This window comes from Nothobranchius furzeri, chromosome 4 (genome assembly GCF_043380555.1).
Source record: "Nothobranchius furzeri strain GRZ-AD chromosome 4, NfurGRZ-RIMD1, whole genome shotgun sequence".
Lineage (NCBI taxonomy): Eukaryota > Metazoa > Chordata > Actinopteri > Cyprinodontiformes > Nothobranchiidae > Nothobranchius > Nothobranchius furzeri.
In genome coordinates this window covers 57,716,604-57,742,092 of record NC_091744.1, presented here as the reverse complement: position 1 = coordinate 57,742,092, position 25,489 = coordinate 57,716,604, and the positions used below count along the sequence as shown (strand labels likewise).

General features: G+C 41.9%; 1 protein-coding gene and 1 long non-coding RNA gene across 4 annotated transcripts in view; one reads left to right on the top strand and one right to left on the bottom strand.

The window, feature by feature from the left end:
• Nucleotides 1–25,489, bottom strand: part of pparab (peroxisome proliferator-activated receptor alpha b) — a 50,185-nt gene that overhangs the window by 11,286 nt on the left and 13,410 nt on the right. Inside the window, exons 1-4 of one of the 3 annotated variants that reach the window (XM_070550298.1) lie at nt 19,563–19,635; nt 18,954–19,039; nt 5,293–5,541; nt 3,687–3,850 (exon numbers count right to left, since the gene is read on the bottom strand). In XM_070550298.1, coding sequence (XP_070406399.1) covers nt 3,687–3,850; nt 5,293–5,500 — 372 coding nt within the window. In that variant the 5' untranslated portion in view covers nt 5,501–5,541; nt 18,954–19,039; nt 19,563–19,635. Of the gene's footprint in view, nt 1–3,686; nt 3,851–5,292; nt 5,542–18,953; nt 19,040–19,562; nt 19,670–25,489 lie in introns of those variants that run through there. The other 2 variants (XM_015963951.3, XM_015963950.3) reach the window with 2 other exon arrangements.
• Nucleotides 23,030–25,317, top strand: LOC139069640 (uncharacterized). Its single transcript, XR_011520333.1, has 4 exons — nt 23,030–23,143; nt 23,473–23,561; nt 24,321–24,391; nt 25,219–25,317. It is a non-coding gene; the product is annotated as an uncharacterized lncRNA (long non-coding RNA).

Here is a 25,489-nt window from a genome sequence, read left to right as displayed (position 1 = left end):
CACGGGAAGATTACTAACAAGTCACCCACCTAGGGGGCGGGCACCTTACCTATAAGAACCAACCCGAATGGCCAAATGAGTGAAGGACTCCATTTGATTTGTCAAAAACTTCATGCTTCCGTTTGACTGACAAAAATCCATTATGTGTAGCAAACATTTGAGCTCACCATCCATTGCATTTTTTTTCTGTTCATGTGCGATATGCGTATTGCGCATGCTGTAATCACCATGACGATACATTTGCGATTAGTTAAATGTCCTGCTCAAGGACACAATGGCAGCAACACACTGAGCAGAGCCTGGAGTTCAAGTCAAGTCCTAAGTATTTGAGGTCCAAGTTTTAAACAATCTCAAATTTTGAGAAGAAATTCCTAACCAGGTCATCTGTATTTTACATTTTTAAGCCGGGTGTACACTGCGTGACTTTTTTGTGTTTAATCAGCGTTGTTGCAGCTCTTCTCTTAGAGCACATGAACTCCAAAAACTAAATGGCTAGCCTAAAAATCAAGGCAAATCATAGCAGCAGCAATAGATCGGCCTGCCCTGAAGTGGGCGGTTGCGGGCGGGCCTGGCAGCTAGACGTTATGATGAGCGCCTTGAATGGCAGCTCTGGTGGTCTGCCTGGATCTGTTTTGTTCTACATGTGTTGTGTGTGTAACCTTGGTCAAGCTGTAACGCGGAGACAAATTTCTATGCTTCAGGACGCTCGGGCACTGACAATAAAGTTGATTCTGATTAACTCCTGGGCCTCATGTGCGGCAGCTGGTTGGCCCCCCCAGGGGTAATCCTCTGGAAGAGGGTTGGGGCTTTTCCAGCAGCAGTCTCACTGGAGTCTCTGCGCTCCAGGGGAGACCCCATACTCACCGCTGAACACTCCAATAGAGAAACCTTACACACACAAGTGCGTGTACACACACAGGTGCTCACATGGTGCTCTCACAAGTGTGGACTCAGGCATTTTTAACACATAAGCTAAAGCTGTGGTTGGCACTAAATGCACTATAAATTATTACTGTGTGCCTTTCAGCAAAAATTACTACTGTTTTTATCCTTATGCCGTTGGCACAGTGCCATGTTGGTTCTGTTGTATTTCTGTGTTCCCCTTTTTTTCTGTTTTTTTCTGCAGGTCTAGAAGCAGATTCTTGTACATCATTTATTGTTCATTTTTATGACATAACTTCACATCATTCATAGTTTTGATGCTGTCAGTGAGAATCTACCAATGTAAATGGTCATGAAAATAAAGAAAACACATTGGATGAGGAGGTGTGTCCAAACTTTTGGCCTGCACTATATATATATATATATATATATATATATACTCAACAAAAATATAAATGCAACACCTTTGTTTCTGCTCCGATTTTTCATGAGATGGACTTAAAGATCTAAAATTCATTCCAGATACACAATATTACCATTTATCTCAAACATTGTTCACAAATCAGTCTAAATGTGTGATAGTGAGCACCTGTGCTTTGCTGAGATAATCCATCCCACCTCACAGGTGTGCCACATCAAGATGCTGCTCTGACATCATGAGTAGTGCACAGGTGTACCTTATACTGCCCACAATAAAAGGTCACCCTGGAATGCGCAGTCTTTTGCTTTATTGGGGGTCTGGGGAGTCAGAACCGGTCAGTATCTGGTGTGACCACCATTTGCCTCATGCAGTGCAACACATCTTCTTCACATAGCGTTTATCAGATTGTCAATTATGGCCTGTGGAATGTTGTTGTACTCCTCTTCAATGGCTGTGCGAAGTTGTTGGATATTAGTGAGAACTGGTACACACTGTCGTATACACCGGTCAAGCACATCCCAAACATGCTCAATGGGTGACATGTCCGGTGAGTATGCTGGCCATGCAAGAACTGGGACATTTTCAGCTTCCAAGAATTGTGTACAGATCCTTGCAACATGGAGCTGTGATGTAAACCGAGATTCATCCGTGAAGAGAACACCTCTCCAACGTGCCAGACGCCATCGAACGTGAGCATTTGCCCACTCAAGTCTGTTACGGCGACGAGCTGGAGTCAGGTCAAGACCCCGATGAGGACGACAGCATGCAGTTGAGCTTCCCTGAGACGGTTTCTGACAGTTTGTGCAGAAATTGTTTGGTTATGCAAACCAATTGTTTCAGCAGCTGTCTGAGTGGCTGGTCTCAGACGATCTTGGAGGTGAACCTGCTGGATGTGGAGGTCTTGGGCTGGTGTGGTTACAAGTCATCTGCGGTTGTGAGGCCGGTTGAATGTACTGCCATATTCTCTGAAAATCCTTTGGAGACGGCTTATGGTGGAGAAATAGACATTCAATGCACGAGCAACAAATCTGGTTGACATTCCTGCTGTCAGCAAGCCAATTGCACGCTCCCTCAATGCTTGTGGCATCTGTGGCATTTTGCTGTGAGACAAAACTACACATTCCAGGGTGGCCTTTTATTGTGGGCAGTATAAGGTACACCTGTGCATTACTCATGATGTCGGATCAGCATCTTGATGTGGCACACCTGTGAGGTGGGATGGATTATCTCAGCAAAGCAGAAGTGCTCACTATCACACATTTAGACTGATTTGTGAACAATGTTTGAGAGAAATGGTAATATTGTGTATCTGGAATGAATTTTAGAACTTTAAGTCCATCTCGATGCGTTGCCAGGCTACTAAACATAAGAAATGGACCCAGAAGAAGAGGCTTACACTAAAACAAGTGTATATGAAAAATCCCTTCACAAGCACCTTTTCCCTGAATATGTTTGATCTTCTTGCAGACATTTCTTTTAACTTGTAAATTACTCACATTTTATTGGTGCAACAATGTAGTAAACATGCAGTGTGGTATTAGTTGTGCCACCAGCAGTAGCAGCCCAGTGGGATCGGGGTTTAACACCAAGGACTACAATAAAACACTAATCACCTGAGAGTTAACAAGGTGCTGTTAAAACTTAACAAACCCATAGCAGAGGTCATAGCTAATGATCTACATTGGTTATGCTCAGCTATATGGCCCTGCTGATTTAATATGCTGGGCTTTCTACAGCCCTGTGGCCCTAACAATACACATCTCACACCACTCCGCCCTGTGGCACATGGGTCTCAGATGCATGGGTCACATTATTCATTTATCTATTATAACATCAATAAAGATAAGTTTATTCAACAGCTGCTCTCCTCCTAAAGCTGGAACTTAAACTGAATTTGTGCATCATGTGTTGAAATTAAAATCCCTCATGCAAGTAAAACTTGTACAAAGACAGAAGAACAGCGATGCAGCAACATACGTTTACAATGTTGCTATCTTTGTCCTTTGACACCTCTTGAACACTGCCTTGGGTTATTCTTCAATGTAACTAGTGAACAATTAACCAAAGGACTATTGAGCGGCCATGTGCCAAGGCACAGTCTTGATATTTTAGAAGTTATCAAAACTCAAATCACAAGACACACTACCTCTGGATTCAGCACAGCTGGGTCCTACTTCCTCAGCCGTCAAAGTCCAAATTTTATTTATAGCTCTGAACGAGTTTGATTGGCAGGTTGTTTGGAATTCTTGGCTGGTTGGTGTGTAACTGAGGGTCATTTGAGGGGAACACAGACTATTAATACAAACAAAAGTGCAAGGCAAAGTGAAAGTGTCCAGCCGGCTCAGACTCACAAGCATCTAACATGAAGATAGAGCAACATTACCTTGCAGCCTTCACAAGCATGAACTCCATAGTGGTAGCCTGAGGCGCGGTCAGCACACACTCGACACTCCAGATTGAGTGATGACGAGAAAGATAAGAGCTCTTCCTGGTTTGCCGCTGCCCCATAAATGACAGAGGATGGGCTTGATGCTGGTGTTAGGGCATCTAAAAAACAAGAGCATAAAACTTAAACATATATTATGAAACAAACTTTACAAAGGTACATATCTGTGGAATTAGCTAGAGCCTGAAAAATCTTAATACGACCCGCAGACAAAGTCCAAATGATGATTGAACCACATCCATGCTTTAAGGTTGGAGAGCTATTCCTTTAAAGATATTGTGTACATTTTTGATTGGGGCTGGTTAGATTCATGTTCTTTCAAGCATGCGGAAGAATTTTGAAGAAAAGAGGGAGGAAACGTTTTCTACTACAGAAATCTCATCAAATTAAATTAGTTGAGTTGAGTAGTGTTTAATTCTGGTCCTTGAGAGCCACCATTCTGAATGTTGTAGCTGTTCCTCTGCTCAAACACACCTAATCCAATGGTTGAATTACCTCCTTAATATGTCCTAAAGTTCTTCAAAAGCCCATTAATCACTCAGTGAATCAAATCAGGTACGTTTAAGCAGAAAAAATGAAGGATAGTGGAGAAGGACCTGTGAACAGGTCAAAGGTTTAATGATGAGGTTGCCAGCAGTTTCCTATTTCAAACATGTGAGAGGAACATGGTTGGTAGAACTTCCTCGGTACGTGAACAGTACAAACCAAGCGGTACAAAGCAGTGGCACTAAGTGAAGCCACATGAGTTTGGGTGAGCGGTGCCAGGACAGGGATAAGAAGCATTTGGCAGGGAGTTGTGTTCCTGACTCGCATCAATAAATCCACATGCTTCCTCTCGACTCCCACCATCCCTGCACAAGTACACAACCATTACCCCCCTTCCAACCGACTCTTCCATGACATCATCAAACATTTCAGTCATTCCTTCCACTGCCTTCTCTGTCTTCTTTGTCATTCAACCATCTTTGCAATACTCACAAATTATATGCTTTAATTTTATTGAAGATGTTTGCAAAAGCTTAGACTTTCCAGACCAATGTTTCCAGAGAGGACGTGCAAAGTAGCTCAGGAATGTGTGGATTCCTCACTAAATATGGGGCAGGGAGACGGAATAGTAGGAGAAACTGGGGGTGGAGAAGACAACAGGGTCTCACTGTAAAATCAGAAATGAATTGGAAATCCCAACAATAATGAACAGAAATGGGGCCAGGAAAGTGAATGAAGTTGTAAATTGGAAACTTTCTGATAAATCAAAACATTATTTAGTCCTGAGGAAGTGGGTCAGCATGGGAATCTGATTGAAGAAAAGGTTGTTGGGGTATTGTCGCATTTGTTTAGACAATGTCAAAATAGCCAAAGTGTATGTTCTGGTTGGAGCAAAGACGGATTAAGGGGCTTAATTATGCACCCCCTGTTCCAACAACAACAGCAATGCGATTACATTGAACTGTTTAGGACATTGTGAAAATGTAAAATATGACTGTTGGACCAAAGTAAACATCTTTAATATCATTGACCTGGAATAAATAAAAGCTTCCGTTACCTAGGACAGTGGAACCTTCTGATCCATTGTTGGAAGACTGGTATTCCGGAACATCAAAGGAACTGAGGTCATCCTCTTCAATGGACTGGGGTATGACCTGGAGCTCTTCCATGCTACCCATGAAATTGTCCTCACCACACAGAGGGTCATCTAGCACCGAGTCTTCCAGGGGAGATGGCAGGTGGTAGCGGCTCTCCGTGTCAACCATTTTGATGGAGGAGGAGGCTGGCGGCACTGTCGCTCATTAGACTGTATGAAGATCAGAAACAAGGGAAAGATTGAGGAAAAATTGTCAATTTCAATTCAGTTTGTTTATATAGGGCCAAATCACGACAAGAGTTTTCCCAAGGCACTTATCAAGGTAACATTCCAATACAGTTCAGAGTCCAGAGAACCGATAGAGCAACACATCCTGGAATAAAAATAAAGACTAAGAGGAATAATAATGATTTTTGAGTTTTACCATTTTCATTCAGAGGGTTGTAAAATGAGCTTTAATTTTAAAAATATCATCAAAGTTCTGATTTCCCAAACCTTTGAGATTTCTTTCCAAAATCCTTGGCCCCTAAAAAAGACTCAATGTGTAGTTAAAATATCTCCCTATAAAAAGGAACACCCCATTTGAGAAGCTAGGAACCATGGCAACAAGTGTGCAGTTGTAACGTGTATTTTTCAACTTAATGTTTTATTTATAAATACTAAATCTAACAGCTTATATATGAAAAAATAGCTGTTTTTACAAAACTATGCCGTCAATTTACCGCAATGCCGTGGTGGCATCAGGGAGCCACAGGTCATAGGTAATGTGGCTCAATAGTGTCCTTTTTTAAAAAGATTACACAATGGCGGTAAAAAGGTAAGGGGGCAGTCCCTGCGCTGCCGCAGACTTCCGTTTATCTTGGGCATGCCTTGTTTTATATTGCGATCTAAGCCGCACTCATTAAGTATTTTTAACAAGCCGTTCCTAAAGGTGTCTATCCACCTCTCTGTTGATCAGAGCTCCAGCTCTAACGGAGATAAGCTCCTGGAGCGCTGCATCACTTAAGGTTGCCATCTCAGCTGATTCTGTTTACAAAAGCAAAACTTACGTCCTGTTTTTACTTTTGTTTTCAACATAGTTGCCAGTCAGAGCTCGGCAGTAACTTCCCACGTGATCAGGACACCTCTCTCTGTTGTGCCAAGGCGCAATTGCTGTTTATCAGACAGACAATTACCACAATATTACTACCAAGCCAGGTGGAACGAATACTGCAAAAGTTGCCATGCCAGACACACCATTGCAGTAATATTTTGCTTATTTGAGTGTGCCATGAAAAAGGGCTGATGTACTGTATTTGTTAACTGTTTGAAAGATAATATACAAATTGAATTAATTAAATTTATTTAAAAAAAGTTTGAGTGTCCCAATGATCCTAGGAGCTGAGTTGTCTGACGTTTTATGCCTCTGGTAGGGTCACCCATGGCAAACAGGTTCTATGTAAGGGATCAGACAAAGAGCAGCCCAAAGACCCTTTATGATGAAAAATATTCATGGAGACAGTGTTCCCTTGCCCAGATGCGGATCATCACACCATGATCACACATAAAGATGTCCATATGTGCTCTTGGCACCAGGATACCTTAGGCCGCAGCTCGATGATCAACTTTGTCATAGATTTGTCTGATTTGCGGCTGCATATCTTGGTTACTTGGGTGAAGAGAGGGACAGAGCTGTCAATTGACCACTACTTGGTGATGAGTTGGCTCCAATGTGGGGGAGGAGCCGGTCAGACAGGCCTAAATGTTATGTAAGGGTCTGCTGGCAACGTCTGGCAGAGACTCCTGTCAGAAGGAGCTTCAATTCCCACCTCTGACAGAACTTCCAAAACATTCTGGGGGAGGCGGGTGACACTGAGTCCGAATGGGCCCTGTTGTGTGCCTCCATTGTTGAAGCGACTGACCAGAGCTGTGGCTGCAGGGTCGTCGGCGCCCGTCATGGCGGCAACCCCTGAACCTGCTGGTGAACACCAGCAGTTAGGGATGCTGTCAAGCTAAAGAAAGAGTCTTATCAGGTCTTTTTGGCCTGTGGGACTCCAGAGGCAGCTGACAGGTACTGGAACTCCAAGCGGAATGCAGCTCAGGTGGTCGCGGAGACAAATACTCGGGCATGGGAAGAGTTTGGTTAGACTATGGAGCAAGACTTCCACACGGCTTTGAAGAGATTCTGGTCCACACTCCGGTGCCTCATGAGGGGGAAGCAGTGCGCTACATCACTGTTTATAGTAGGGAAGGTGTGCTGCTGATCTCTACCCGAGACATTGTGGATTGGTGGGAGGAATACTTTGAAGACCTTCTCAATCCCACCGGCAGATCTTCTGGTGAGGAAGCAGAGCCTGAGGACTTTGGTTTGGACTCTTCAATGTTTGGGGCTTAGGTCACTGAGGTAGTCAAAAAGCTCCTCTGTGGCAAGGCTCCAGGGGTAAATGAGATCCACCCGGAGTTCCTTAAGGCTCTGCATGTCATAGGGCTGTGTTGGTTGACGTCTGCAATATTGCATGGACATCGAGGGCAGTTCCACTGGATTGGCAGACTGGGGTGGTGCTCCCCCTATTTAAAAAGGAGGACTGCAGGGTGTGTTCCAACTACAGGGGGATCACACACCTGTGCCTCCCTGGTAAAGTCTTTTAGGGGTTTTGGACAGGAGGGTCTGTCGGATTGTTGAACCTCGGATTCAGGAGGAGCAATGTTGTTTTCGTCCTGTCCAAGGAGCACTGGACCAGCTCTATAACATTAGGGAAGTCCTGGAGGGCACGTGGGAGTTCGCCCAACCAGTCTACATGTGTATTGTGGATTTGGAGAAGGCGTTTGACCGCGCCCCTTGTGGAGCACTGTGTACTCCGGGTGTATGGGGTACCAGGCCCTCTGATAAGGGCTGTTAGGTCCCTGTATGACCGGTGTCAGAGCTTGGTCCGCATTGCCAGCAGTAAGTCGGGTTCTTTCCCAGTGAGAGTTGGACTCCACCAAGGCTGTCCCTTGTCACCGATTCTGTTCCTATCTTTTACAGACAGGATTTCTTGGCACAGCCAAGGTGTTGATGGGATCTGTTTTGGTGGCCTGAGGATCAGGTCTCTGCTTTTTGTCCTGCTGGCTTCATCAGAAAGTGATCTTCTGCTTTAGCTGGAGCGGTTGGTAGCAGATTTGTCACGGGCTGTTTTCATTCTCACCATGTTTTTAGGTCTAACCCCGGGTTTTCACGGGAGCCGTCAGCAGCACGTTACTGCAGCAGCACGTCTTGCTCGCGTAAGCTGCTGCTTGGCCCTTCCCACGAGACGCGAAGCAGCAGGGGAGCAGCTGTCACCGACCGAGCAAGAAGTCACACGAGTGACTTCGTCAGTAAACACAACAACAAGCAGGAGAAAATTACAACATGGTTTGTGTTTTATGTTCTGTCCATTTTATAATCGCTAATACGGACCTGAAAAACAAAGGAGACCGCTAGCTATGTGATAACTTCTCACGGGGCCGCACAGTTAGTAACCTTTTTTAAAAGTAAAGCAACTGGAAGGCAGTACGTTCTTTATTCTGAAAATCTCGGGAGCTTCTCTCCATTTCCACGTCCGATTTCCTGTCTTTCCTTCCCCAAAAATGTCGAACTTGACCCGTTTCAGAGGCGTCGCGCGTAGAAAATAGAACCGGCGCTTAAAGGCTGCGACATGCTGCTCCTGAGACGCGGCCGACTCGCGCTGCTGACGGCTGCTGACGGCTCCAGTGGAAAAGGTTCTGTTGACCACAGCGGTTCCAATCAGCAGCTATGACGTGCTGCTGCAGTAAAGTGTTGCTGACGGCTCCTGTGGAAAGCTGGGGTAAGAGTCTGCAGGTGGGGGTGTCTGGAGAGCAGGAGCAACAGCCAGCTGCAGCTCATCTCCAATCATCCTCCAGGGTGTATTTAAGGAGCTGACTTCCTCAACACTCTTGCCGGATGATTACTCAACCTGGGTAGCTCGAGCCAGATTAAAGATTTATTGTCAAGCTAAGATTAAGACTTAGACTAAGAAATGTTTGTGTGAAGCAGATTTCTAACAGACTAGGACCAAGATTAATCCTTCCTCTTATCCCTTCAAGGAACCATCTCCTCCAGCCATCTCCAAGAACTTCTCATCAGCTCCAACCCCTGGCTGTACGCTCTCCACTACGCCCCTACCGCCTACTCTTTCAAGCTCACCACACAGGAACTCTGGACCTCGTCTTCATCAAGACCCCTTTTGCAACCCATCTTCACAGACCAACCAGTGCTCCTTCGCATGCCCTCTAGCCACCTCCTTACAGTAAGCCTAAACCTTCAGTTATCCATCCCATCATCTCTCACGGATATTAACCTTTGTCTCTCCTTTAGAACATCCTGGCACATCCTGCATCAGTTTGAGCAGTGCTTTGAGTTCTCCATTCTAAAATAAATTATTTATTTTCTCACCTCCCTGTTCCCGTCTCTGATTCTGCATGCCGTGGGTCAAAAGAATACCACAAAACATGACAGGATTGTGAAGCAGCTGGGATGAGAATCAGCTCCTCTAAATCTGAGACCATGGTCTTTAGTTGGAAAAGGGTAGAATGACTTCTCCAGGTCAGGTATGAGGCCCTGCCCTAAGTGGAGGAGTTTAAGTATTTCAGGTTCTTGTTCACAAGTGAGGGAATGCTGGCGCACAAGATCGATAGGCGGATTGGTGCTGAGTCTGCAGTGATGTGGGCATTGTACCGATCTTGTCTCTGCATGGGTTCTGGGCTCTCCCTTAGAGATAGGGTGAGAAACTCGTTCATCCGGGAGAGACTCGGAGTAGATCTGCTGCTTCTCCACATCGAGAGGAGCCAGTTGAGGTGGCTCGGGCATCTGATTAGGATGCCTCCTGGACCCCTGGACTTTATTTCGCCTTGTGGCTTAGCTCTCTTTTTGCAATGACAGTCTGGTACAATGCCTGCTTCGCTGCAGATGCAGCACCAATCTGCCTATCAATCTCGCGCTCCGGCTTTTCCTCACTCGTGAAACAGGACATTTTTTGTCTTTTGATTTTTAATCCCCCAAGAAACACCACAGCTCTCCCACCTAGTGACAAATTTTTTCCTGAGACCTGTGATCTTTGAATTGTGTTTCCCAAATCAATTATTATAAATCACGCAAAAAACTGATTTTAATACTGATATGCTGGTGGTCTTTCCAAAATCAAGTCAGTCCATGATCGGAAACAAGCAGAAATATACTACACCTAGAAGATCAGTGTTCAAAGCTTTGTAAACATCAGTAGTATTGGAAATATTACTTCTCTAATTGCGCAGATGGATGATAGTGACTTGAAGACGTTGTACTGTTAACAAATTATTTGGGTAGGAGACACTTGAAATAACTAAAGTGGCTATCTTGATTATTTATTTTATCTGATTGCATCATTTAGTGGACAGCAAGCATATTTGATTGACTGATTGATTTAATTTATTTAAGTGTCATTCCCCATAAAGGTGCCCAGCCCACACGGGCTTATTAGACACTACAACATTTAATAAATCATAACATGACTGCGTGATACAGAGTAATACATAACATTGCTAAACAAACACAAATATGACCGCATATTTCTCATATGGGGTATAGAATACTTTGGTGTCTATACCATGCCTTTTCCGCAAATGTAGCTAAAACAAAAATATTCTTTTCAAACAACCAATACATAATTTCAGCTTCCTGCTTCCAAAATAAAGCTGGATTTTTCGACTGGATAAATTCTAATAAGGGTAGGGCTGGGCGATATGGCAAAAATAGAATATCACGATTTTTCCAATATTTTATCACGATTTCGATTTTATCACGATTTTTTATCCATGAATAGCATAACTTCAATTGCGTATTAAAGAAGAGAAACATTGAATAAATAAACATTTATTCATATTAGGGATAATCAGCACAGTGCTAACGCACTTATATTTTAAACTCACACCAGAGATGATAAAGGCCCTGAGAGAAACAATTTTAAAAATCAGTTTTTCTCGTTTTTCAAGTAACTTAACATAAATTAAAATCGTAAACATATTTAAAGTGCAAACATGTCAATTGCAAACGTATTGTGCAAACATTAACTTGTTCAAAATACTATGTAGCTCCCAGTTGCTCATGTAGTGGATAGTTAAGCTCATATACGGCTCTGATGTGCGGCTGGACCAGAGATCGCTTGTGGTAGCAAAAAACTGCGCATTCTGAATATTTTCTGCAACAAGTCTCTAAATAAAGTAAAAATTTCCAGTGCAGATTGGAGACAACCCATAGAAGCACTGATTTGGTCTCATTTCAGAGAAAAATAGAACAGGTTAGATGCACCTAATAAATAAAATTTAACAAACTCAGGAATCTTTCTTTGCTTCACTGTTCTGGTGCTGAAAATATCACTAATGTGGATCAAAGGAGATACACAGATGAATGCACCTCTTATTATTTGCAAACTACATTTACTGCAGCTGGCAGAGGCAGATTGTTTCTATTGATACACAGAGTTTACAGAATCATTTTGAAAGTTAATAGGGGAAGACTGCAGGAGGTAGCGGTAAATTACAGGGGGTCCCCAACAAAAACAAGAAACTACGAGTCTGATGAAACCCGCTGGTTTTCCATCAGGCAGTCACGGGGCCTTACTATGACTCACTCTGATTGGTTAAGGGTCAAACAAAGGCGTGTCATTCGCCTGAGGTAAGTTCCCTTTTCCTTCAGAGGCAGAAATTCAACAGCAGAGCTGTGAATCGTGATAAAACGGTCTCTCAAAAATGACAGACCGTCAGATGTGTGGATCGTAAAACGGTCTAAAATCGTCATATCGCCCAGCCCTAAATAAGGGCTTTCTCAAATCACAATACAAGGAACAATGACAAATAAAATGGAATTCATTATCAACCACATTAGAATCACAAAACTCGCATAGAAGAGAATCCCATGGTATTCTTTTAAATCTTCCCACTTCCACTGCCAAAGGGAGGGTGCCCGTTCTTATTTGAGCACAGAGAGATCTTTGTCTTCTTGTTAACTTACATTTGAGATATAATTCTGTATTATAATCCCTTTTAAATTGTACATAATTTCTAAGTTTTTGTTTATTGCAACATGACCTTGTTTCATTTCCGTGTTTACGGCTGAATGCAACGCCTCTCATTCACGAATATGCTTCTCTAAGCGCCAAGGTCCCCAACCTGCATCTACCAATGTACGTACCTAAAAGCACTCTCTGTGCTTGAACTGTTTTGATCCAGTTGAGCTTTCAGAGTTAAATATTAGCTTCATCTAAACCTTCAACTTGCATTTTAGATCCAATCCCAACCAAATTATTTAAAGATGCATTTCCTTTGGTTACTGCCCCCATTCCAGGTATAATCAATCTATCCTTAGTAAATGGATATGTACCACAGGATTTTAAGGTTGCTGTAATCAAACCTTCACTTAAGAAGCCTTCTCTGGATCCAGATGACCCAATGAATTATAGACCAATATCTAACCTTCCATTTTTTTATCCAAAGTCCTGGAGAAAATAGTGGCCATCCAAGTATGTCAGCATTTAAACACCAATGCTCTGTTTGAGGAATTTCAGTCTGGTTTTAGAGAGTATCACAGCACTGAAACTGCGTTAGTGAGAGTTACAAATGATATTCTCATGGCCTCAGATAAGAATCTTGTGTCTGTTCTAGTCTTATTAGATCTCAGTGCTGCTTTTGACACAGTTGATCACAACGTTCTTTTAGAAAGACTTGAACATGTTGTAGGGATCAAAGGAACAGCGTTAGGCTGGTTTAAATCCTACCTGTCTGACAGATTTCATTTTGTAAATGTACATGACAAATCTTCTTCATACTCCAGGGTTACTTGTGGAGTACCACAGGGTTCAGTGCTTGGACCAATTCTTTTTACTATATATATGCTCCCAAATGGTAAAATCATTAGACAGCATGGGATTAACTTCCACTGTTATGCTGACGATACTCAGTTATATTTATCCATTAACCCTGATGAACCTAATTGGTTGGGTAGATTAAAGGCTTGTCTTGAAGACATAAAAACTTGGATGACTCAAAACTTGTTGCTTTTAAATCAAGACAAGACGGAAGTTCTCATCTTTGGACCTGAAATGCAGAAAAGGAAATTGCTTAGCCAATCACCTGACCTGAATGGTATTAAATTAGTCTCCGAGAACAAAGTAAGGAACCTTGGTGTTATCTTTGACCAGGACATGTCATTCAAATCCCACGTTAAACAGGTTTGTAGGATTTCCTTATTCCACCTTCGGAATATTGCTAAGATTAGAAGCATCCTTTCTAGGAGTGATGCTGAAAAACTAGTTCATGCATTTACTACATCAAGACTGGATTACTGTAATTCATTACTCTCAGGAAGTCCACAGAATGTAGTTAAAAGTCTTCAGCTTGTCCAAAATGCTGCAGCTAGAGTTCTGGTGAGAATTAAAAAGAGAGATCATATCTCTCCTGTCTTAGCTTCCCTACATTGGCTACCTGTTAAATTCAGAATAGATTTTAAGATCCTCCTTCTCACATATAAAGCTCTTAATAATCAAGCTCCATCATACATCAGTGGCCTGCTTGTTCCATACGTTCCTAACCGGGCACTTCGCTCTCAGACTGCAGGTTTACTGGTGGTTCCCAGAATATCTAAAAATAGGATGGGAGGCAGATCCCAGCTTTAGTCTGTGAGGCAGACACCTTGTCTACTTTTAAGAATAGGCTTAAAACATTTTTTTTTTGATAGGGCCTATGGTTAAAATCTGATGTTAGCCTAGATCTGGACAAGTGGGGGAGTAGAGGGAGGTGGAGTGTACAGTCGGTAAAGACGGCTCTCCCTTGCCCTGCCTCCAACATGCCTGCATCTAAATAGGCTAGGTTATCCAGAGTTATCTCTGTAGTTATGCTGCTATAGGCTTAGACTGCTGGAGGACAACTGACCACTTTCCATACTTTCTTCTACAATCTGCTCTTTAACTGTATTATTTCCTGCAATTTCAGCTGTTAACTTTATTTTTCTCTAAGTGTTTTTCTCCCCAGAAGAAGCTACAATGATGTTCTGCTGAGCTGTGGTGACCTCATGGACGGGGCCATTGTCTTGAACACTGTTGCTAACTATTTAATCATTCTCCCTCTCCTGATAATAACACTTTACTTTCCTTGACATTGAATGTGCTACTACTAGTTTACCCGTTTAATTATAGATTCACTAGGATAAATACAATAAAGTTTATCTCTCACCGAATAGAATATTTACTAAGAAATCACAATGTAACCATAGATACATTAATTGGTGTGTGTGTGTGTGTGTGTGTGTGTGTGTGTGTGTGTGTGTGTGTGTGTGTGTGTGTGTGTGTGTGTGTGTGTGTGTGTGTGTGTGTGTGTGTGTGTGCTCTGTCTTCTCGATCCCCAGTGAGTCGTGGAGGATGGCTGCTTATACTGAGCCAGGATTCTCTGGAGGTTTCTTCCTGTTAAAAGGGAGTTTTCCTCTCCACTGTTGCTGCATGCTTGCTTAGTATGAGGACTGCTGTAAAGTCACTGACACTAGTCAGTGACTTGATGCAATTTGCTGGGTTCCTTATGTAGGAAACATTTTTTCTGAATGGCTTAATTAACTGACCTGTATTGGAATGTTTATTATGTGAAGTGCCTTGAGACGACTCTTGTCGTGATTTGGCGCTGTATAAATAAACTTGAATTGAATTGAATTGACGTCTGTATGTAAATGGTAGAATATTGCTATTGGTTAGTGCTGACCCGTTCCAGTTCATATTGCATTGAACTCTATGGGACAGGGAGAAAAAAGTAAATAAATTGTATCACCTACATTATACCATAGTACATGATAAGACAATCACTTTTATGGATTTGTGAAAGATCATACATAGTTCCTGAAAGGGGAAAACTCCAGACAGCAACTTTACACCAAATTATTAACATGACAACATTTCTAAACACAGAAGGAGCAGCTTTTCTAAACCAAAGAGGGTAAAGGACCAGTACATTTCTGCATGGTGAAAACAAAGAGCCCTGACATGCCAGCAAGCAGCCCTACTGAGCAGCCCCTTTCACAATATGCTTGTACTTCTGAATGGAGGCAGTGTTAGTCCGCAAGCAGACTGAACTTTAGTATTCAGCCCCCAATGCCTAACCTCAAGAGGACATCTTGTTTTGTACACTTCCTTCAGTCAGCACTATCTCATTTTAATACTGCTTCAAGGGGACAAACCTAAGTAGCATCTTGAGGAAAACCTGACCACCATTTGTACGTTTAAACACCAATAATCAACCCATGTAATATTTTTTTAAGTTATCACAAGTTTGTGGTCAGTTATAAAACTACCATGGTCTAGATATAAATCAGTCCACATGTGAGTGAACATGGGGCTTTGTTGTGCAAGTCCTTCTTGAGCATGCAACTTTCTATTTAAATAATACATTTAATACAAATTATTTTATACAGTTCTCAACCCCCCTTAACCAGCAGGTATGAGGTGATGGACCAAGGTAACCTTGTGTTTCCACCAACAAACATAAGAATGTAAATACACAGAGGTGATTATCCAGACACTGGAGAGGTTTAGTGGATTGGATTTAACAAAAGGTGACAGACACACAAAAATGAAGAAGAATGTCCGTTCAGCTGCATTACAGTCCTTATCTACAAGGTGTCAGACGGAGAGAGCGAGTGAGGCGTGGAGAAAAGAAAACAGCAGTTTCTACGGCAATGAAAAGGCTTTGTCTCAAAGGTCAGAACCCCTCTAGTGCTCACTCAACAAAGCCTTGCTAAGGGTGGAAGACGAGCAGGGTCCTAGGGATTTGTGTTACACTTGAACAACAGACAGCTAACTACCATCCATGTCACTATGCTAATGTCTTGGGAATGCCCACACAAGGGCAAAAGGAGTGAATCAGGAGTGTTTAAACTAGCTATTAACTGGAATTCAATCATCTGCTCAAAAATCACATGGTTTACAGTTAAATTAGCTCAAAAGTGTATTAGCATCGCCGTCAAACATTCATACAGCTGCGTGGGCAAGCAGAGAATCCATATCTGCTGGATTTCTCACACTTTCTGAATCGCTGTTCCCGATGCTGCAACAACTGCAACTATCTTGACTTAAAAATTGTCATTGGAATGTTTTTAAACGTGTTCAAAATTTCTGCCACAACAGAGAAAGACCCTGCAACTGAGAGTACTTCCAAAGATTTTTAAGTCTTAGAAATACAGTTATAGATCATCTGGTGTACATCACTGACTGTCATCCTCGGTCTACAGGCTATGCAGGGCTTGCATGAAAAATGTCATCGTGAACACTATAACATTACTGTGACCTAGAGCAGGGATTCCCTAAGTGTGGTGCGCGCACCCCTGTGGGTGAGCGAGCTGCCGCTAGGAGGTGCGCGAGGTGAAAAGTGTAATGGCTGTGGAGCTCAGAGAAGTCTGTCATATGTCACCATTCGCGTAGCCAGAAACTCATTTGTGGGTGGGCCTAAGAAAAAGTAAGCGGGCCCAATAAATGTAATTGAAAACAAGTATATTTTGCTTGTGTGTGTGTGTGTGTGTGTGTGTGTGTGTGTGTGTGTGTGTGTGTGTGCCCTCCGCATGTGCCCTAGCTTCATAATAATAATGCTCCGAGCTTCAGCGCTCTGACCTGTGCACGCTGTCAATAGCAAGATATGTTCCATATTTGATCATTTTTAACGGTGTTGGAGGAATCTGAAGGTGGTGAGTCATTCTGGCAGATTGTAATTAACACCCTGTCTCATGCAGGTGTTCTGACATTGTAAACCTCACACACAGAACATTGTGGATGTAACAAAATAAATCAAGAAATGATTCCTGTCTAAGCATTTTAGCATTATTATATTATTATATTAGCACACTGACTGTGGGACAGCACTCTAAACATGTCAGGCTATTAACAGCACGCTGAAGATCTGAAGTTCAGAGTGTGTCTGTCAGAGGTCAGACGTGTTCCAGCAGAACCACGGCTCACATGTGAGCACATCTGGGCTGGGCAGAAGTAATTATACAACATTGGTTTAAATAGCGCCAATAACGAGACGCGGTGACTTCAGCGGCTCATGGAGCTGTGCCGCACACACACACACACACACACACACACACACACACACACACACACACACACACACACACACACACACACACACACACACACACACACACACACACACACACACACACACACAGATTCAATAAGTGCACGCTGCGCTGTGCTGTCAGACTGAAGGCAGAAATGAGCGCTGCCTCCTCTATGATAAAAACTTTTAAGAGGTTTTATAACAACATTTTTTATTCAAGGTCATATTAAGATATTAGCTTCTATTTTGGGATGACGTATTAAAGTCGGGTCCGCTCCAGCCAGTGACTCCTCGTGAACCTGACCACAACTCATGTTACTGCAGCATTTGTTGTTCCAGTCCGCGTGGCAGCGGATCGCAGATTCAGCCACACCATAAAACAGCAATAAGTCTGTCTGAGGCAAAAGTGAACCTCATGGCTATTGCTTTTCCATCTTGTCCTCTATAGACATTTGATTACGCACAAGTAGGTGATCAGCTCAGGTTTACGCAGAGCAGAAGGAAGGAGAGCGCTCTGGCCGCACAGGTTAAACTTTCCTACTTTAAGAAAACCGTTAAATTGCATTGTTTATGTGCTACCTGGGCACTCTAAATATTTATTTAAAATTAAATCAAAGGAAATTGTAATGGTATTGAATGTTTATTAATTACTATTTAAAAAATACATAATACATAAACATAAAAATGAAAGTGATGGGGGAAAAGGTCGATCATATTTTTTTAACCCTGTCTGTCGAGTGACTGTTTAGCGTGACGTCTGATATATAAATATATGTATATGTATGTATATATATATATATACATACATATACACACATATATATATATATACATACATATATATACATACATACATACATATATATACATACATATACACACATATATATATATATATATACATACATATATATACATACATACATACATATATATACATACATACATACATATATATACATACATACATACATATATATATATATGCCCTGATGTGGGGCTGGGGGGTGCGTCGACATGGTCGGGACATAGAAGGGGGTGCGTGGCTAAATAAGTTTGGGAACCACTGACTGACTAAAAAGTCAGCAAGTGTCAAACCGGGGGTTGGTGGCATTCACCCAAATTCATTCATAATCTGTCGCCAATACATCGCCACGCTTTTAGACCTCTGTACAGACTATTTTGTAAAACAAGCAAATAACACCTCCTGTGACTTTTTCTGGCATTTGTGAACTTTTTTTGGAGAATCTGTCATGAAATGACCCCCCTCCCCCCCCCTCCCCCCCCCCCCCCCCACACACACACACACACATCCTTGCAGCTTCAGAAGCAACAGGAGATGTTAAAGCTTCTGTCTGGAGTTTTCAGGAATTATGTAAGATTGTTCAGAAATCCATAAAAGTGATTGTCTTATCATGTACTGTGATGTAATGTAGGAAATACAGTTTTTTTTTCTTTTGCTAAGCTTGATCCTGTTCAGCACTATTGGTTAGTGCCGGTCAGTTTTAACGAATCGTGTTAGATTACTGTTTACTTACAGATGTTAATCACAGAATGTGCCCCGACATTTAAAGACCTATCTCAGTTGATGCAGGTTGGCGACCTTTCTCCTGGACAAGTAAGTCTTTAAAATATAAAAACATCAAAACACAACATAAAGTGAGCACAGTAATTGTAAAACAGTGTATTATAGCTCTGTTGTGTTGGCTAGAGGAGCATGTTCACGAACGAGAGGCACTGCTTTCAGCCTATATGTAAATTAAAGTAAGCCAGGCCATTACTATTGCTCATAAATGACCAGTGATGCTAATTAGACATCATTGAGTAATTACTAGTTATGAACACAAACAGTGGCTTTCTCTAATGAGGAATTACAAACATTGTGCCTGCAACCTCAGCTGGTTGAAATACCAGCTGGAGGCGTAAAACAACCCAACCCCAACAATGACACACCTGATTCAATGCATCCATGTTTTGGGCATGTGACTTTGAACAGATTGTAACAATAAAAAGAAAGAAAAACTAACTAAATATGATACCTTCAGACTGTTAGATTTGATGTGTCAAAATGAAATCAGCATCACTGCAAGCTCATTCTATTTTTGCGCATTTTACAATAACAACAAAGAAATACAAAAAGATCATACCTTTAACTTTGAAAAGATCTGAAGCTTTCAATGCAAAATTAATGTCTGCTATTCAGCCCTGAACGAGTTTGAATCATCATTAGAATATGTGCGTATGTGTGTGTGTGTGTGTGTGTGAGAGAGGAGAGAGAGAGAGAGAGAGAGAGAGAGAGAGAGAGAGAGAGAGAGAGAGAGAGAGAGAGAGAGAGCACAGGTTAATGTTTAATCCAAGTATCTTGTGGTCTGAGGAGGAAGGACCACAGCGGTGGTCATGGAGAAGGAACATGGGCCGATGAGGCGCTCAGTCTGGATCGTCCCAGCAGTGTAAACACTCCGCTTGACTCTTATCACTCGTGTTTGATATGATGGTAGGATAGCTCTTATCGTTATGGAGACTGACCAAAGTACAGGCGGTGGGAGTGATTGACATTGGACTTTATCTGCCTTCAGACTAAAGAGTCATATGATGAAAAAGCAAAAGCCCAGGAAAAAGAACACTTGTGGAGTCATAGTCGACAACATTTTGGTCTGTTTGTACCAGTGGACACACAAACAGGACTGCAAATATTAAGAAAACATCCAACTGTGACTTTTTTGAGGTTTGTGAGAGCAATACCAATAAACGGTACATGGCCTGCGCTTCTTGTGTAGTGCCGTTCAGAGTCAGAGGACTACAAAGCGCTTTACACTACAGTGATTCATTCATCCAATCACAGTGGTGATGATAAGCTACATTGTAGCCACAACTGTCCTGGGGCACACTAACACTGGCACCATCGGTCCTCAGTGTAATCCGTACCCTGTTTACAGCAATGAATAGAGTAGAATAGAATACAATAGAATAGAATAGAAAATTAATTTATTGTCTCTCACTGGGGACATTTTGGTGCACCAGCAGCAAAGCAGATGCACACAGGCTCCCTTCAATAAAAAAAATATATATATATATATATATATTTATATTTTTTTATAATTACAATTAATTTATTTACTTACGTTTATATTTCTTTTAAAATCATATTCTAACTACATCATCCAATCAATTTGTACGTTGTTCTTTAAACTGCAATTGCCCAGTTATTCAGTTGGAATAATATACGCATGCATGCATGTATTTATTGTTTCATTCGTTGATTTCAAAGACTTGTAACTGTGTCTGTGTTCTTTAATTCAGTGTTATACTACATATCGATCGTTTTATGCAGGATTTTACAAGCAGGTTTAAATTGTATTAGGAGGTGAACTTCTGATTGGCCCGTAAGCCTGACCAGCATCTTTGCTGCCCTCAGCTGAGAAACAAACAGTAAATGACATACATCCCCGTGGACTTGGACCTCAACACTGTGGTGGAAAATAATATTAAATGTTCCAATGCACTCACAGACGTGGTGACCACACGACCTGACCAGGCTGGCTGAGCAGAGGCTGCAGTGTGACCGTGTATCGCGTTACCTCCAAGGCCTCCGGTGACCTCGGCCTGAAACACCAGCTGTTTATAGCAAATCATCAAGTGGTGGAAAGTTCGCCAGCATGTGAGCGTGTTGTGGACTCAAAACAGCCAGATGGAAATCTGTGCTCACTTTTGGCATGGGAGGAACAAAACAAAAGCAGAAGCAGTCACTGGGTTAGGTCTGGATTGGGTTAGGTCTGGATTACCAGGTGCAGCACCACTGCAGACACATGCACAGATGTCCTCAGAACTTCTGAGAACTTTAATTTTCCTACCCTGCTGTATTTTGCAGTTGTTTAACTTGAAAAACTTGAACTTTATTTTATTCTTAAACCTGTAATTTAATAATTGTAAACTTCTCCAATAAAGAGATGTTGGCCAAACAAGTGAGAAGACCCCGTGGAGCTCCATAGCTCAGGCAGACTACATAGTAGAAACCTCATTTCTCCGGTTTCCTCCCACACACCAACATCAGGTAAACTGGAGACTAGATTTTCTTTAGGTGTGAGTGAGTGTGTGAATGGTTGTGTGTCCCTGTGATGGACTAGAGACATGTCTAAGACGTCCCCCACATCTTGCCTGATGACTGCTGGAGGGTTACACGCTCTCCGTCCGACCCAACTGAAGAATAACGGTTAAAGAAAATGAATGAATGAACGTAGGCCCTTTGTCTTAGCCTAAACTAATACATGAACAACCCCCAAATTACTTTTGGACGTAACGAATGAAAGCTGATGTATGTTAGAAATTTGAGTAGTTTTCCTTCAGCTGTTCTCAAGCTTATTGTCACTTCTCTAATAGTTTTTTCTTCCTCTTGAGTCCTATCATATTAAGTACACTGAAAAAAGCAGAAAGTGGCCCTCTTTGCATTTCTGTACTCATCTTGGGTGTACTTAACACAACTGATTCTTGTTTTAATGTTGAATGTAATGGCGTCGTGTAAAACCAGCACAATATGCAGAAAGGATAAATGAATGTGATCAAATCATGTTGAGGTGACTGGATTCAGTTATGTAGCATTATTAAATCTCACGATAATGCACGGGATTTTGTCCTGCACTTTGGATAACGGGTAGAAGCAGGAAGCCATTCAAATAAATGTGCGCGGACCCGGCCGGCACCATAGATATGTATAGATATGTATAGACACTGGATGGCGAATGCGGGAGTCGACGGCGTAGCTAAACGGCGGCCATCTTACCTCAGACAACAGACCCCTCCGCTCTCAATGGTAGCAGCTGAAAGGTGAGTGATCAGCTTAAACAGAAACACCCTTAACTCGATGAAGTATTAACGGATTTACAAGCGGTTTGCCTTGTTACAAACCTTAGAACGCATGGGCTTGAGACAATACTTGCTCATGTTAAAAGTAACGCTAGGCTTGGGGCCTAAGCACATTGTGCCCAGGGGCCCCTGCAATGATAATCCGGCCCAGGGGTTTGCTAATAGCTGAGTTTTGTGTTAACTCCTTAAAGCTAGTTTACCTGTCTCCCTCACTCTTTCTCCCTTTGTTCATTTTAGCTGGAGATCTTCTGCATTCTGGTTTGTGACAAACGTGAGTTACAACGGCCCGTTAACGGTCGCTATTTATTGCATGCAAATTAAACGGTGAATTTTGGTGCTAATATAGCTCACAGGTATTAGTGTTACAGGGTTAATTTGATGCAAAAGTGCTAGCCGAATTTCACAGTGTTATTTAAGCCAGAGCTAACACAATCCCCTCATTTATATTGTGTTGTTGTCACCATAAAGCTATAAGCTGCCAGTAAATGAAGAAACAAGCTGTCAGGACTGTGTGTTTTCACTATTCTAGCCTCAGCCTGTTGAGTGTGGATGAAGTGTTCCAGTGGACTTCTTCTAAAACATGCAATCCTAGCTCCAAAACAGTATAAAAACATTATAGAATGTTAAATACAGTGCACCCTGCTGCATTAAAGATTTCATTTTATGTTCAGCTATTATTATAGACCATGCATGCTATGACATGGCCAACATGAGTGGTTTTGATGTTTTTAAAATGCATCTGATGTTGTTGCAGAGTTCGTCACGAACCATCCCTCTCTACAGTCGAGGTTTCTGTCGCAGCTCGACTTCTTCTCTGAACGTGATCAGAGCAGCTGGGCATGCAGCTGAGACATAGCTACCAGTGACAGTAAGAACTTTTAAATTGTTTAATTATAAAGTGTATAAGCATCACACTAGGTAAGAATATTTATATGATGCATCCACTGCAAAGCTCACCTTCCTTCACCTGTGAGTACGGCTTCCACTGAAGATGCTGTCATTTTAATAATGAAGTCAGTGTCCCACTGTGAGAAACTGATTATTTTTATATTTTCTAAAGATTATAAACTCCAGTCCATGGTAGTTTTAATGTTACTTTGTAGATGCTAATGTCACATGCTGATTTGTTTGGTTTTTTGTCTTTGATCAGTTTCTACTGAAATTTTAAGTTCAGGTATCTTTTCTTTATTTTGAAAGATGCCACCGATGCTCAGAGGGAGTTGGTCATCAAAAGACTTGGCGTTTATCTGAATGAGAATCCTGGCATCTTGGTTCAGGAGAACATGGTGGGTGTTTCATGAGTAGATTGCAGCTTTGCAACTTTCCAAAATGCAGAGACTTAACCCTGTGATCCTACTGTAGGTTTGATAAAGAGGACAGCTCTTTATTAATTTGTTAACATGACTCTAATGTTGAGTATAAAAGTTAACTTGTCACACACAAGGTCCAAACACCAGAATGTTTCTCATAAAAGACCACCCATTTGAACTCAGTCTCCCAAAGAGTGGGAAAAGCTTTGTTTACATTAGGGGTCGCACTAGTGTAAAAAAAAACACTTAAAAAAATGTGATTCTATTAAAACAAGGTGATTTCCACCATATTTCCACACCGTGCACACCTTCATCTGACAAGGGCAGAATGGAGACTGATGTAAACTGGGTCTGGAAAATATTCACAGAGCAAGATTTTTCACATTTTCTCATGTTACAGCCATATTAAAAACTGTATTAAATTTATTTTTTCTTCCAATTTTTATACGACACCCCATAATGACAACATGAAAAAGGTTGTGGCGCAGTGGTTAGAGCTGTTGCCTTGCAGCAAGAAGGTCCTAGGTTCACATCCCAGCCTGGGATCTTTCTGCATGGAGTTTACATGTTCTCCCTGTGCATGTGTGGGTTCTCTCTGGGTTCTTCCTGCCACAGTCCAAAAACATGACTGTTAGGGTGATTGGTCTGTCTAAATTGTCCATAGGTGTGTGTGTGTGTGTTTGTTTGTCCCGTGTGTCTCTGTGTTGCCCTGTGATGGACTGGCTCTCTGTCCAGGGTGTACCCCGCCTGATTGCCCATTGACCGCTGGAGATAGGCACCAGTCCCCCGCGACCCTGCGTGGACAAGTGGGTTCAGACAATGGACGGATGGATGGATGGACGGATGGATGGATGGATTTTTGCTCTGGAGTAGGGCTGGACGATATAGAAAAAAGTATATAAATAAAAATATTTTTATATTGATCGATAATTACTGGAAAATATTTTAGAATTGTAGAAAATATATTTTACGTGCAGTGCAGCCCTGGCCATTTCATTTTTGGTATTTTTATTTTTCTCCGCCTCTTCACTTTGCAACATCTTGCTGCTTCATGCTCTGTTTTGGCTTGAGAGGGGAGGGCCTGGTGACGTAGTGTGCCCTAGTCTGTGGTTGTGATTGGTTAGCAGTAAGCAATGAGTCTAGTATGCTGCTACCTGATAGGTTATAATGAAAAAGGAAACTTTTTAACGTTTTATGGACCCGGTTTTTTTTCTATCACACCACGTCTACCGATAGATTCAACTATTGAATTACCGTCCAGCCCTACTCTGGAGTGTATCAGATCCAGGTTAATGATGAATATTAATTCAAAGTAAGAATCTCTTGAAAAAATAGCCCAAAAGAATTAGACTTGTGGTATCTACATTGTAAGGCTAAAGGGAATTTGGAATTGTCTAAGTTCATGATGTCTGTCTCTGAAACAGAAACTAATGTAAAACTTAAGAGGATCATCTTCATTTGAGCTAAATGTTATGGCTTATTTTTCATTTAATTGATTATGAAGGCAGCATGATGCAAGACTCTGGCTACTATACTACGTGTATAGTAGTAGATATACTACAGCAATAGAACGGCTGCATTTAACAGAGATTATTTAAAATGAATTTTAAATAAATTTTTTCTCTTTAACCAGGATACGACTGAGGTCACTTTCGAGAAAGCAACCGCAAGCATCTGACACCAGAAGGACGCCAGGCAAAGACTTTTCTGATGTTGGTATCATCATTGAGAGGTTGCATGGTTCTTAAGGACCTGGATAACAAGACTCTTGCAGCAGCCATGCTGTTTGGACTTTACTCCTTGAACAAGGTAACCATCACACATCCACAACGCTTCTGATGTGATTCAAAAAGATGGGAATGAATTGTTTTGATTGAATGTGGTGGCATCAGCTGGCGTCGGCC